The following is a 14,272-nucleotide window of genomic DNA, read 5'->3' as shown; positions in this document are numbered from 1 at the left end:
GCAGTACCATGCGAATTCGACATACACCTTCCTGCAACCTTTGACTCGTGATGCTTCCACCACGCATGATTCAGCCCATCGCATGATTCTACCCCCCACGCACCGTGGCTTCTTTGCCGATGCTGCTAGCATCCTCCCCCCTCGCCCCCCCCCCTCCCCCTCTCCCGAAAGACTGCGGATGCCATTAATGCTGCCGCGCCTTTCTTGCTTCATCCGGCGCTCAGGAGGGGCTTTCTCGAAACGTTGCCGTCCGGAGTCTCTCCAAACCAGGCTGCCAACGTACGAGCAAAGGTCGTTTTCGACGAGCTCCTCCGGCTCTTCGCTCGTACACGTACCTGCACGCATATACATAACATACACATACACAAACATACGTATATAACTGCACACACGTACATGACGTATTTACGTATTTATCCACACACACTCACACACACACATACACACACATACACACACTCACACACATTCTCTCTCACACACACATGCACACACCCACACGCACACACACACACACACACACCCACACACCCACACATACACACACACACACACATATATATATATCTTTTTTTGTCCATCCGTTAAAACTTCTCGTTACTACGTCTCCTTATTTCTACCTCACCTTATATCGACCTCACCTTGCGTCGGCCTCACCTTACATCGACCGCACCTTGCATCGACTTCCTCTTGGCTCCATCTACATCTCCTTACAGCTACCCCTCGACATACACTGTACAGTACATGTGCCTTACGCCGGCATCCCTCGCGTGCTCCCCTTCACATGGCACCTTGCATGATCGCGCCGGCACAACCCCCCCATTTTGGCATACGTGAATGGCCAAGCATGGCTCCTGTGCAGCGCGAATCGAGGACCAAGGAAGAATTGCCACTACCCCTTTCTTTGCCGGACCGGAACGTCACAGCCGACAACATCGAGGACGCGTACGTTCGCTTCATCTTCTACTGCAACCCCGCCACCCCATTCTCCCCGAGCCCCGAGGTCGACACGCTGAGGGAGGCGTTTAGCTCGCCTCCCAAGAGCTGCGGCAAATCCTTTCACATCTTCACCATCTATCAGCTCGTTCGCAAGTTCTACGACAGGGAGATTAAGACATGGGCCGAGCTGATGACCACACTCGGCGTCGAGCCCCCCGACCCGACAAAGGACGAAAGCTCGCAAAAGGTGGCTCAGTACGGCGTTCGTCTCAAGGCACGTTCCCCTCACCTGCCTGCCCTTCCGCCATTCGCGCCTGCAGGGCCGGGACTCTTGACGTCGGGGACTAACCGGAGAGGGCGGCGCAGAAATGGATGAACTCGATGCACGTCAAGAGCTTTTTTGAGTATCTCATGGACATACCCAACGACTACTGGACGAACATCCCCACCGACGCCGACCCGACGGCGATCCGTGTTCGTGACGGCGTCGCCATCGAGGACGACATGGCCCTGCGATCCATCCTGCCGCAGATACGGCCCAAGAGAGGCCGTAGGTCGGCCGAGGAAGAGGCGGCGGCGAAGGCTTCGGCGAAGAGGAGGCGATCAATGGCTTCGTCCGCCGCCGGCAACCAGTATCCAGCGGCACAGCCGTCGTGGCCGGCAGATGCTGGCGGCCGTGCCTTTGCGTTGCCAGGTCCGGACATGCCGCACCGCGTCGACTACGACAGCCTGTACCCGGTGCCGCCGAGCATCGGTCAGAGGCCTGCATCGGCCGTGACGCCGACGCCGAACGATGCCGGCCTGGGGGGCGACAGTCCCCGGCTCCGTTCCTTCTCAACGCCTCTGAGGACGAAGACGTCTGCCAGGCGAGGGACGAAGAACGTGTCGTCCGCTTGGAAGCTAAACGACGCAGACGCGGCCGGGCGGCACCGTGGACGACCATCCGTGCAGCAGCAGCAGCAGCAGCAGCAGCTTCTTCACCACCATCGGCAGCTCCCCAATTTGGCCGATGTTGGCGGACCCCTCCTTCCAGCCTGGACACCCGTCCACGGCACGCCGACAAGCACGGGAAGCTCCAGCTCGGAATTTCCGTCCCCCCCCGACCGCCGTGGCTGGCGTCAAACGCCGTGCCCACCTCTGCTCGAGCCTCGGGTGGATGGACCAGCTGCGCCGACGAGCATCTTTGGAACGACGGCCCAGGCGCAGCAGCAGGCACAGCAGCAGGCACAGCAGCAGGCGCAGCAGCAGGCACAGCAGCAGGCACAGCAGACGCAGCAGCAGGCACAGCAGACGCAGCAGCATGCACAGCAGCATGCACATCCGAAGGCGTACCCCGACGGGCTGCGGGCCCCTCGACGGAGCATCTCCCCCCGCGTACCGTTCTCGGTCCGACTGGGAGCACCGGCGCAGGCGTCAAGCCCTTGGCCCGAAGTGTCGACGAAGAAGCAGGAGGATGGCCAACCGGACGCTGCCCGTCCGGCTTCTCGCCCTCTCTGCCGAGGCCCGAGCGCCACCCCGGCGGATGCGTGGCAGCGGTACGCGAAGGAGACGGCCGACGCCTACGAGCAGGCGAAGAAAGTACCCACCGACAACTGGCAGGCCTCCCTTGGTGGTCTGCCCGACTATTACTTCGAGAAGACGGCAGATCGGACGAACGTCGAGGATCTCATGGCCTATCTCATTCGCCTCATGTCGAGCTCGGAATGGACCGACGCCGACGGCAACGCCGACGAACCGGCCATGATGGAGGAGTCGACGGCCATTGTCAACGCGATGCTTCAGACCATGTACAAGTCGGCCAGCTCGCCGCAGGCATTCCTCTTCCACGTCGCCGCCCTTGCCGGCTCGGCGAACCTCATGAACAGCCGACCAAGGTGCATGCGGGTGCGCGAGGACGCGGATTCGTACGTCTACAAATGCGTCTGGAAGTATCGCTTCGGCCACTTCAGGGGCAACTTCACCACCCACCAGGCCGTTCCGCGTACCATGTGGACGAGGGCGAAGAAGACGGGCACCGGCGCGGCCGAGGGGACCCGACAGCAAGCGGTACCCCCATCGTCCGCCGACTGGAGAAAGAAGTACGAGGCGTTGCAGCGGGAGATGGAGGCGCGCGACGGGGAGGTGCGGGAGCTCAAGCTCAAGGTCATGTCGTCTCTTGGGCGGGAGTGGACGGAGCGGTCATGACAGGCAGCATCACGGGTCATGGGCTGCCGCCTGGATCAGGCCGAAACCGTTGCACCGTTGGCCCAACCCTTGCTTCGTTGCATTGATTACATACATGTCCATGGCCCTCACGGTCGTGAAGTAGGTTGATAGCCTTGGCATGGGCGCGCAACCCATGCCGCTGTAATTGTATTGGGATTGTCATCGCAGGTGTACACTTGTGCTGGTGTTCAAGTGCAGAGAAGTGACGGGGCAGAGAGGCCGCTCTGGATCCAGTCCGAGGCGATGGACGAGGCTCGTACTCGGCGTGTACCGTGTAATATCTATGCAACGACGGCATCAGCGCGTCCGTATCCGCGTTGGAGGCAGGCAAGAGACGGAACGACATGGAACCAGGCTTGGTGACTGGCGGCTGACGTGGGGGCTGCGTTTGAACGCTCCGGGGAGGGATGGGGTTGTAATTAGGTCTCGTCATGGTCCATTATTACGTGCGCACGGAATAATAGTGTGTTCTCGCCAACAGACCACCATTGGTGCCAATATCGTATCAGCTGCGGTCCGCACATCCTCAGGGAGGCTCTACTTCCAAGCCTCGGCACTCGTCTGCTTTTCTGACGTGGCGGGCTCGCTCCCGCCATGATGGACTCCGAGTGTGTGAAGAGTACATGCTGATATCGGCATGTTCTTTGTCCATGATATGCATTCGTTGTTGATTCGATTAGACTCTTGTTCCGAGCCGTGTGGTATGGCGAGCCATGCGAGAAGCGGAGCGACGAGATCTGGAGGCTCGCAGCTGTGGCGAACATTACTCGCGGCGAGAGCGCAGTAGATGCATACGTGTTCACTTCTCCTCGTTGCAGGAATGAAGAAAGAAAGGAAGGAAGTCGGAATTTCAATGTAGGCGTACGTTGTAAGCGTGCATACTGTACGGAGTAGGTAGGTAAGAATCTACGTCATGTACTCCGTAATTACATGTAAGTACTTACTCCATAGGTACTTTTGATGTAATTACTGCAACTACCTTCATAGTAGGTAGCCAAGATGATACTACTATTACTCGGTATTCGGTACTGCACTCGGTAAGTACTTGGTGCTACTTTGTACATTGTACTGCAATACTTCGTAAGGGGCATTAATAGTAATACATGACTACCAAATGGGCATCACTACTACTAGGTATGTAGGTACTTGTACTCCGTAGGTAGGTACTGATTAGGAGTTGATCTTGCTTACATGAAAGTACTCCGTACGTGCGTGATACTTCACGAAGTAGGTACATGACTGCACCGGCGCTTACTTGTGAAGTTGATACCGTTGTAAGTCGGGGGGTGCTTGTACAGCAACGCCACTAGTCAGGCTGGACGGAGCGGACTGGAGCCAACGGGTCTTGCTCGCTATTGTCGGCCACGAGCACAATAGCCTCCATATTGATGGCAGCGCACTAGCTCCTAGTTGCGTGACGGACGTCGCCGCCGCAGCCCTTGTTGCCGTCGCTAATGTGGCGGCATGGAGCCAACGGAACGGGCTCGAAGTCATTGTTTGCCTAGGCCCCCTGCAGTGCGTCAAGCCAGTGCCTCAACCATGCACCAGTTGCCGTGAGGGCTACTAGGTACACAGTACAGAGTACCATGGCAAATACATCCACTCCGAGATAGCAGTACATGCACTTTGAGTAGCAGTACATGCCCTCTGAGGCAGCAGTACATGCACTCCAAAGTAGCATTACTTGTAATACATGTACATGCACTTCGATGTACAGTACCACAAATTCATGCAATGCACTTCGAGGCACAACAAGTAATAATACTGTACACCTAAGCACAGGCACTCCAAAGTACCGTCTACATCCATCCCCACGTACGACATGGCACTCGGTTCTGGTACCAGATACTTGTGGGCATTCGTTCTCTCCCAGCACCGGGGCTGGAACGACACAGGTCTCGGGTACCAACATGGTATGGAGGACAGAGCAAGTGCCTCCAGCGGCAGCGCACTCACCACATCGACAAGTCGGTGTAAGTAGGTGCCCTCTGGCGTCGTCGCTGTTCGTTCCATCGCCTAACAAGCAAGCGATCCACCAACAAACCGATGGACCAAACCAACGACAGATCGGCCAGCAGAATGGATGATGCGTCGTTGCCACTGCCCTCACCACCCTCCCCACGCTCTCCCGGTTGGTTAGGGATTTGTATAAATACAGTACGTGGCTTACGGAGCAAGTACATGTGCAGGACAAGCGCGATGGCTGTACATGTAGGTGTTGGAGCACTTGCTCGCAAAGAACTCTTAAGAGTATGAACGGCGCATCGCGCAAGCGCAAGGGCTTGGTGCACTCGTCCTGACCTCGACTCCCATGCCTACCTACCTGGTACTATAAGCAGGTCTGCATGCATGGCTGTGCTTCTATTGCCGCTCACTGTTCGTGGAGGGGACGGGATGAATCGCAGCCGTCGCCTTCCTGTGCGAGGCCGCAGCCATCAGCCCCCCCGGTTCAGCTCCTGCTGTCCTTCGGAAGGAGATCCCTGTGCTCGTCAGCATCATGGCCTTGTAGTACTCGTCCTTTTCGCCTTTCTCTCCATCCATTCATTGCACAAAGCGCTCCCCATGCGCGGCCTTCCCCTGCTTTACTTGGCATGATTTTGCCCCCTGGTGGTCGTCCGAGCTTCGTCCGAGGTGGCCGCATACGTGATGGAGTGAGTGCCCGTACGGCACACCCACTCGAACGTACTATACCTGCCTCTCTGCTTGCTTGCGTTTGCCGATGCCGTTTCTTACGTCGGACCCTTCTTTTGCCCCTTCCCCACCATTGTCCATTCCGTTCCTTTTCAGAGTCCCATCGCCCCGGATTTTACTTCCGTACCGTACCCGTACCGGTGCCGGTACTTACACCTAACCATCCCCAAACGCATCATTACTTACCTCGCTCTCGCCCTTTCTAGTCGTTTAGAAATTTTAATCTGCTGCTCCCGCGTAGCGCAGCGCCGCCGCGGCTGCGGCTGTCGCTCGCTCCTGCCCTCTCACGCCCCTTGGGCCCACGATGGCATCAAGCGACCACGTTGACGTGGTGAGGATGTGAGTTTGCCCCTTCCATGGTGCATGCCGACGTCGAAAGCATAAAAAAGGAATCAAACTTTTGAACACTACGATCCCCGTTGGGATGGGCAAGATACCTGCTCGCCGTCGTCTGCCGCGTCATCCCAAGTCGTCGCCGAACCTTGCCACCAATCACCAGACTCTGGCCAGTTTTTCAAGTATGCTGCCGCCTTTGCCGGCACCTTGCTGACCCTTCTTCTCACTTTCCCAGCATTACAGCCGACTTCGACGCCTCTCCTACGTTAGAGGCCCCTTTTCGCTCGCGTGCCCACCCGCAGACGTTTGTAAACATCAACGCCAACATCGAAGCCAAGTAGGCCTCCGCAGCCCTCCAGCCCCTGCCCTGCCTCTTCCTGCCCGCTCCCCGATGCTCCTCGTCTCCTCCCTCCTTCCTGACACTCCCTCCCTTCTACAGAATCAGAAATCCTCTGATCGGCATCCCGCGAAGAATATTGCTCGCAGACGTCGACGAATTTTGCCGCGTCAAGGGCCTCGCTCCTCACCGGCAGCTCCTGCGCAAAGGTGCTCTCGTCGCCCAGGATCCGACCGGGTACGAGGACATCACGGGCGATGAGGCCCTCACGGAGCGAGAGATCGAGTCGTTGCGCAACGAGGTGCTCCACAAGTGGCGCATCCCCTGGGTCCTCTACCTGACCATCATCACCTGCTCCATCGGAGCCGCCGTTCAGGGCTGGGACCAGACCGGTTCCAACGGTGCCAACCTCGACTTCCCCAACGCCTACGGCATCGGCTCCCGCAGCATGCGTGACAAGGTCCTCGTCGGCCTCGTCAACGCCGCCCCCTACATCGGCACCGCCCTCCTCGGCTGCTGGCTGTCGGATCCCCTCAACAACTACTGGGGCCGCCGCGGCACCATCTTCGTCGCCGCCAACTTCTGCCTCTGGCCCGTGCTCGCCAGCGCCTTCTGCAGCACCTGGGCCCAGCTCCTCGGCTGCCGTCTGCTCCTCGGCGTCGGCATGGGCACCAAGGCCTCCACCGTGCCCATCTACGCGGCCGAGAACTCGCCGGCCTCCATCCGAGGCGCCCTCGTCATGAGCTGGCAACTATGGACAGCCTTTGGCATATTCCTCGGCACCTGCGCCAACATGGTCGTCAAGAAGCTTGGCCACAACGCTTGGAGGTATCAGCTGGGCTCCGCCTTCATCCCCGCCGTGCCGCTCCTCCTCCTCATCTACTTCTGTCCCGAGTCGCCCCGTTGGTACATTAAGAAGAACCGGTACGCCGACGCGCTGAGGTCCTTGCTTCGCCTGAGGAACTGTCCCGTCCAGGCGGCCCGCGACCTCTACTACATTCACGTTCAGCTGCAGGTCGAGCACGAGTTCATCGGCCGCGGCAACTACCTCGGACGCTTCATCGAGCTCTTCACCGTGCCTCGCATCCGCCGCGCCACCCTCGCCGCCTTCGTCGTCATGGTCGCCCAGCAGATGTGCGGCATCAACATCATCGCCTTCTACTCCTCCACCGTCTTCCACGACGCCGGCGCCGACGATTTCGACGCTCTGGTCGCCTCCTTCGGCTTCGGCCTCATCAACTTCCTCTTCGCCTTCCCCGCCATCTGGACCATCGACACCTTCGGTCGCCGCTCCCTCCTACTCTTCACCTTTCCTCAGATGGCCTGGACCCTTCTCGCCGCCGGCCTCTGCACCTTGATCCCAGGTCCGGGCGGCGCCCACCTCGCCATGGTCGCCGTCTTCGTCTACCTCTTTGCCGCCTTCTACTCCCCCGGCGAGGGACCGGTGCCGTTCACGTACTCTGCCGAGGTCTTCCCGCTTTCCCACCGCGAGGTCGGCATGGCCTTTGCCGTCGCCACCTGCCTCTTCTGGGCCGCCGTCCTCTCCATCACCTTCCCCCTCATGCTTGATCGCCTCGGCGTGCTGGGATCCTTTGGCCTGTACTCGCTCCTCAACGTCGTCGCCCTCGTCATGATCTTCCTGGCAGTTCCCGAGACGAAGCAGCGAACGCTCGAGGAGCTCGACTACATCTTTGGCGTCCCCACGAGGGTCTTTGCCCGGTACCAGGTCACCAAGGCCCTTCCTTGGTGGTGCCGACGATGGCTCCTGTTCCAAAAGGACGCCACCCTCGAGCCGCTATATCACCTGGACGTGACGGAGCATCAGGAGGAAGAGATCGAGATCACCGATGCTGTCTACGAAAACGACAAGGCCAAGGTGGAGCTGAAGGACGTTACGGGCATCATGAGTCGCACGGCCGCGCGAAACCCGACGGCGGACCGAGATCCTACGCCGAGTCCGTCCCGGAATTCGCCGACAACGAACGGCCGTCGGTGAGGGGGCCGCGATCATGGCCCGGCCTATGGGGGGCCGAAACGAGCCAAGGCGAACGATTTGGTACAATTTTGGCCTCGGGTTGAGGCTGGCACGCCGGTGTCTAGGTCGTGCGTTTCACGCGAAAGCACGTCTGAAGAAGTAGGGCATGAACAATGTGTGAAACACAACCAACTAAATGTATATATAAATGTATATACCCCATTTGACGAACCCAACTACCGTGCATTCGACACGAAGCGTACCAGAACAAGGAATCATGGTGTTATATTCCATCATCAGAGCATCATGTCAATGCTCCGTTGTGATTGCGGAACCTGACGAACATCGGCTTCCGGCGCTACCACCCGCAGGCATCGCATGACGGATGAACCAAGCAGGATAAAGTCTGGATAGCGTTGTTCGTACAACCTGTAGTCGGTCTGCACTCCGTAGTACGGGGGGGGGGGGGGGGGGGCAAACGACCTGTTTGGCCTTCGGTTTCTCTACATGCAATACTCCGTACTCCGTACGGGAGCTGTTTGCTTGTGTCGGGACCGGAAAAGGAGCGTTCCGGGCGCGATCGAGCGGTCAGAAGGAAAATAGCGTGCAGATTCACAGGCACTCTCATCGCTCTCGCCATTGTTCCAAAATTGTCGGGTCAAGGAACGGTTGCGGTGGAGCGTTGGTGTTGATGCGGACAGTCTCTGTGACGGAAGTGAGCAGCGTGCTAAAAGGGGGGATAAAGCGAATGAATTATTTATGTCCATCGACCATGTACTGTACTCCGTACATGCAACTGAACACTTAGCTAACGGTACATGGATAATAGTCGATGCTTCTTCTGACTGGGACTGATGCGGATAGTACATGTAATTTGGTGTAGGCGCACTTGCGTACTCCGTACAGTAACGAGGCCTGCACTGGTATACTTGTACTTGGCAACTCAACTACAGTACGTACCACGGACGGGCTGTGTTCTGGGAAGAACGAATTGGACTTCCGACTTCACATGGGTCGAGTGGACACGGTCGGCTCGGGCGGGTTCTGCATTTAGCACCCTTTTCGTCGCCGGCTTTGGGTTGGTCATTGTTCTTTATTGCGACGTGTGGCGAGCAGATAAAAAAGTGCAAAAGGTACCAAAGCACGTGGGATCAGGCGACCATTCGAGCAGTAGCGGCTGGGAGGAGGCAGACGATGTGCGAGGTGCTTGTCGAGAGGGACACGATGTTATGTAAGGTGGAGGTAACACCGTAGTAGGCAAGCAAGTAATTACAAGTGCTGTACTCCGTACGGAGTACTCCGTAACTGTGCTCGGTAATGGCACGGGGTACGGAGTGGGGAGTACGGAGTAAGTAGTTAGGATCCAGACAAACTTCAACCCACTGCAGTAAGTGAGATACGGATGCGAGGACTACGGAGTGTCCGCATGTACTTGCAATACTTCGTATACCTACATACATGTACATGCGCAACACGCATGCCATAAATGCAGACGTTGGTATTCGCATGTACAGTATGTGCTTAATCGTAAAGTGCATACTTGTACGGAGTCTGTCACTGTCTGTCAGCAAGTCCTTAAAATGTAGGTGTGTGCTTAAGTACATGCACTTCGACGCACGTGTGCATGTGCATGCTCACCGTCCACAGTAATTATTCTTAGCCACTCAATCGTACAGTTACGTAATACGGAGTAATTAGCTTGCTGGAAATTATTATCAAATCAGTCTTCGCTGGTCATCAACTGTAGGTGGGTTCTGATTGGTTTGAAATCGGGAGCGGACTACTCCGTGCCTTTGCCAATATAGGTAGGTAGCAAATGGGCAGGTAGTTACGAGTACTTACAGTATTACTTGCCGTGGCAAGCATCGGTTGGTAAGAGTGCCTCCTCGTCATCATGATAACGGGAAACACCTGGCATCTCACAGGGGTGCCAAATCATTATACGGTTTTCTGGTTGAAAACCATAGGGATACCCTCGTACATACTTGGGTCATTGACGGATTACAGCGTATAAATTTGTAGGCATCCAAGCTTGCACTTGCTCGCAAACTTTACATGTGCTTTTTGCAGTCCAAGCCGAACTTGTTCCTGCTTCCCTGGACGACGAGCGCAAGTACTTACTGTACTGTACTTATCTGTACCTGTAGCCCGCAGTGGTTCCGCTTCCCGGCCGCGGTTGCCAATTTTCCTCCCTGTCAGGCCTGTAAATTTCGGTGGGCAGCGCCCGGCCGGGGCTCCACCTTCCCCAATCGCGGGTGAGACGAAACGCCTCTCACGTGACGGAATCATAGCATCTTGGCCAATCAGCGGCATTCATCCCGCCGGAGAACCCCACCCAAAGTTCTCCTCGAGTCTCCACGAGTCTCGAGGCTGGAGGCTCGCGCTGCTGCCCTGCCCGCCTGCCCGCCTGCCCGCCCGCCTGTCCGTCTGCCCGCTTGCCCGAGCGCTCGTACTTGTACGAACTCTATCATGTAGAATTTAGCGGCCGGCACGCCAAAGCGAAACGGCTCGGTCCAGTTTCGAAGCGACAGCTGATTGTTTTTCCCTTCCGCCAACTCTCCATCTAGCTTATTTTGCATGTACCTTTTCCCTCAACCTTGGCTTGCTTAGCCAGCCATCCCCTCCTCCCCTTCTCCGTTGTCGGCGGCCCTTGGAGTCCAGTCGAGACGACATACCGCGGCCGAGGTGGACATCAACGCCATCAACACCATCACGCCGACCACGCATCCATCCATCCATCCATCCACCCATCCTGGATTCCTGATCGTCACCCTTGCGCCTTTTGCGCCTTTGCGCCCTCGCGCCACTGGCGACCCGAACACCCAGCCGAACGCCTACCCGAACACCTACCCAAACACACGAGACGTACCCGAACGCCCATCCGACCTCTCCCTACCTACCCCGCCAAACAGCCGGAGCGGGTTCGGGTGATACGAGAGTTCCTGAGCGGTGCCGTCCTGTCGCCTCCTCTCTGAAGAGACCGTGCGAGCCTCGGCCGTCTTTTCTGGGCCACCCACCCTTCCTCGTCCCCCCCCCCCCCTTCCGTCGAGCTGGGCCTTCGCATGGACGGTCCTGGCTCCTCCTACGCCGCCCGCAGGGCTTCCTCGATGAGCCCGACGAGCCCTGTAAGCTCCCGGCACGGGAACGGCGGCACCAAGCGCAAGAGGAGCAGCGGCTTGGTCGCCGCCGAAAGCAGTCCTGGCAGCTTCATGGATGATGATCACGGTGATCACGATCACGCCGATGACAAAAGGCGCCAGCCGGGCGTCAAGCGCGCCTGCAACGAGTGCCGACAGCAAAAGGTGAGTCACCTCGTTCGCCAACCTCGCCCGGGCGCCATCCCTTCTACGCACGTAGATGTGTCCTGTGACGTCCCGGAGAGGTTCGAGCATGAGAGTGCCGAGACTGACGGCGACCGCCGACGGAGGACAGCTTCGTTGTGATGTCATTCAGGATCCCTTCCAGAGCTGCTCGAGGTGCAACCGTCTGAAGCTCGAGTGCAAGATTGAGAACAATTTCAAGCGCGTCGGCAAGCGATCGAAGCATGCCGAGATGGAAAAGGAGATTGATCGCCTGCGACGAAACGTGGCCCGCGCACGATCCCAAGGTTTCGTCCAAGAAGACGACGACGACGTCGTCTCGCCCGCGGCCGGCAGCACCATCACGACGGCCAGCTTCGGCCACGGCCACGGCCACGGCCACAGTCAACACCACGGCCACGACCATAACCACAACGCCAACCACAACCACAACCACAACGCCAACCACGGCCGCAACCATACCCACACCCGCAACCCATCCCTCATGGGTTCCGACGAGGCAGTCTCGTCGCTCCTGCATCTCAAGAGGGGCTCCTACAGCGTCCAGCAGCGATACACGCACGAGCTCGAGGGCGTGCGCCTGACCGACGGCAACGTCACCCATCTGTTCAACGAATTCTTCGCCTACTACCACCCCTTCCTCCCCTTCCTCACGCCCCAGCAACCTCCGGAGCAGTACAAGCAGCAGCATCCCTTGCTCTTCTGGTCCATCATCGCCGTCGCCGCCCGCCGCTACCGTCCTGCCGATGCCCCCGACCTCCTCACGAACCTCTCCGGGCCCATGACGCGCTACTTGTGGACCACCATCGGCGAGGTGCCGAGCAACTACCACGTCGTCAAGGCCCTCTGCCTGCTCTGCACCTGGCCGCTACCGACAAGCACCACGACCTCGGACCCCACCCACATCCTCTGCGGCGTCATGATGAAGACGGCCACCGGCATCGGCCTCCACCGCCCGAACCACATCCGGGACTTCTCCAGGGTCTCCGTCGAGCTGAACAAGGAGCAGCTGCACGACCGGGTCACCACCTGGGCCGTCTGCAACATCGTCGCCCAGAACATCGGCACCGGCTACGGCCAGCCGGCCTCGTCGCTGTACGACTGGACCCTCGCCCTTCGGCCCGGCGACGACCCGGCCCTGCACCTGTCCCGGGACCTCGAGGCGAGGCTGCAGATCGAAAGGTTCTGCGACAAGGTCTCCAAGGAAATGTACAGCAACGCGAGCGACCCCCGGGGCGTCGCCGGAGATGAGCACCGCGCCATGCTCATGCGCGTCTACCGACGAGACTTTGGCGAGCTGCAAGCCTCCATCCTGTCCCAGCAGCTCGGGCCTATCGTGAACCTGCACCTGCGCGCGGCAGCCTTGCACCTGCGACTTGCCGGCTTCTTCGACTCGAGCAAGACACCCGGCTACATGGACGACCTCATGGGCCTCTGGCGGGCCGCCACGAGCTTCCTCGACGAGCTCCTCGAGGTCGACAACATAAACTCTTCGCACGAGACGACGAGCACGACTCTCTTCTACGCCACCAATTACGTTCAGCAGATGCTCGTCGCCGCCACCTTCACGCTGCTGAAGCTGATGAGGTCCTTCTTCTGCAAAACCATAGACTTCGACCGAGGCAGAAACCTCTTCCTCGATGCCGTCCGCGCCATACGGACGACGAGCGTCGTCACGAACGACCTGCAGTGGCGTCTGGCCGAGCTGATGGCCCAGATGTGGAACGGAGCTCGTCTCGACGGCCGGCATCAGGTCTTCAGCGAGGATGACCGGGCCAATCAAGTCGACGACAGTCTCCAGCTCAAGGTGCGCTGCCGGCACAGCATGAGTCTTGTCTTCGACTCGGTGTGGCGGTGGCGAGAGGAATATCAATCCCAGGGCAGAGGTTCGCTGGAAAGTGAGTCTTTCTTCCCCCCATCCTCCCCCAATCCCTTTCTGCAGGCACACGACGAGGAACTTTCCCGCTAACCGGCGACCTTGTTATCCGACAGATCCAAAGCAGTCGACCAGTTCGGAACCGGCAAACGACTCATCAGTGGCATCGTCTCAGCTCGACAGCACGCTGATGCCCGCTCACATCCCTCCCACGGCGAGCAACCTACTGAGCGCCAACGGCGCACTAACACCAAGCGCAGCCGCCCTTTCCACCGCCGTGTCGGGTCCCAACAGCATGATAGGGGGTAGTCTCAGCTACGGCGATGCCAACTACGACTTTTTCGATCCCCAGCATTGGATGCTGGACGGCCTGCTCGACTTCAACTACTCGTTTGTTCCACCTCTCGAGGGAGCATAGCAAGACATACGACGACGGTTTTCCGTTTGCTCCTCGATGGCTCGGCGACGCTCTGGAAGTCGGACCTCGAATTGTATCGAGCCTCACCGCTGGCGACGACTTGCTGTCGATCCGGGTCCCACTTGCGGTTGAGGGGCGCCTGAGTACTCCCTATCAGCAGACGACATGACAACTT

The 14,272-nt window shown here is 58.5% G+C and overlaps 3 protein-coding genes across 3 annotated transcripts; all 3 read left to right on the top strand.

Moving 5' to 3' along the window:
- Window positions 1–847: 847 nt before the first annotated feature.
- Window positions 848–3,123, top strand: DCS_03777 (uncharacterized protein; the record flags this gene model as incomplete). Its single annotated transcript, XM_040801090.1, has 2 exons — window positions 848–1,201; window positions 1,333–3,123. 2 exons carry the CDS (start codon window positions 848–850, stop codon window positions 3,121–3,123), a joined length of 2,145 nt encoding a protein of 714 aa, XP_040656123.1.
- A 3,016-nt stretch (window positions 3,124–6,139) lies between these two features.
- DCS_03776 (uncharacterized protein) lies at window positions 6,140–8,504 on the top strand (the record flags this gene model as incomplete). Its single annotated transcript, XM_040801089.1, has 3 exons — window positions 6,140–6,174; window positions 6,407–6,508; window positions 6,611–8,504. 3 exons carry the CDS (start codon window positions 6,140–6,142, stop codon window positions 8,502–8,504), a joined length of 2,031 nt encoding a protein of 676 aa, XP_040656122.1.
- Window positions 8,505–11,545: 3,041 nt separating this feature from the next.
- DCS_03775 (uncharacterized protein) lies at window positions 11,546–14,097 on the top strand (the record flags this gene model as incomplete). Its single annotated transcript, XM_040801088.1, has 3 exons — window positions 11,546–11,785; window positions 11,841–13,701; window positions 13,796–14,097. The coding sequence occupies 3 exons, from the start codon at window positions 11,546–11,548 to the stop codon at window positions 14,095–14,097; spliced, it is 2,403 nt and encodes an 800-aa protein (XP_040656121.1).
- Between the last annotated feature and the right edge of the window lie 175 nt (window positions 14,098–14,272).

Source organism: Drechmeria coniospora, chromosome 02, assembly GCF_001625195.1.
Source record: "Drechmeria coniospora strain ARSEF 6962 chromosome 02, whole genome shotgun sequence".
In the NCBI taxonomy this organism is placed as follows: Eukaryota; Fungi; Ascomycota; class Sordariomycetes; order Hypocreales; family Ophiocordycipitaceae; genus Drechmeria; species Drechmeria coniospora.
The sequence above is the reverse complement of the archived record's forward strand: the minus strand, read 5'-3'. Positions and strand labels throughout refer to the sequence as shown.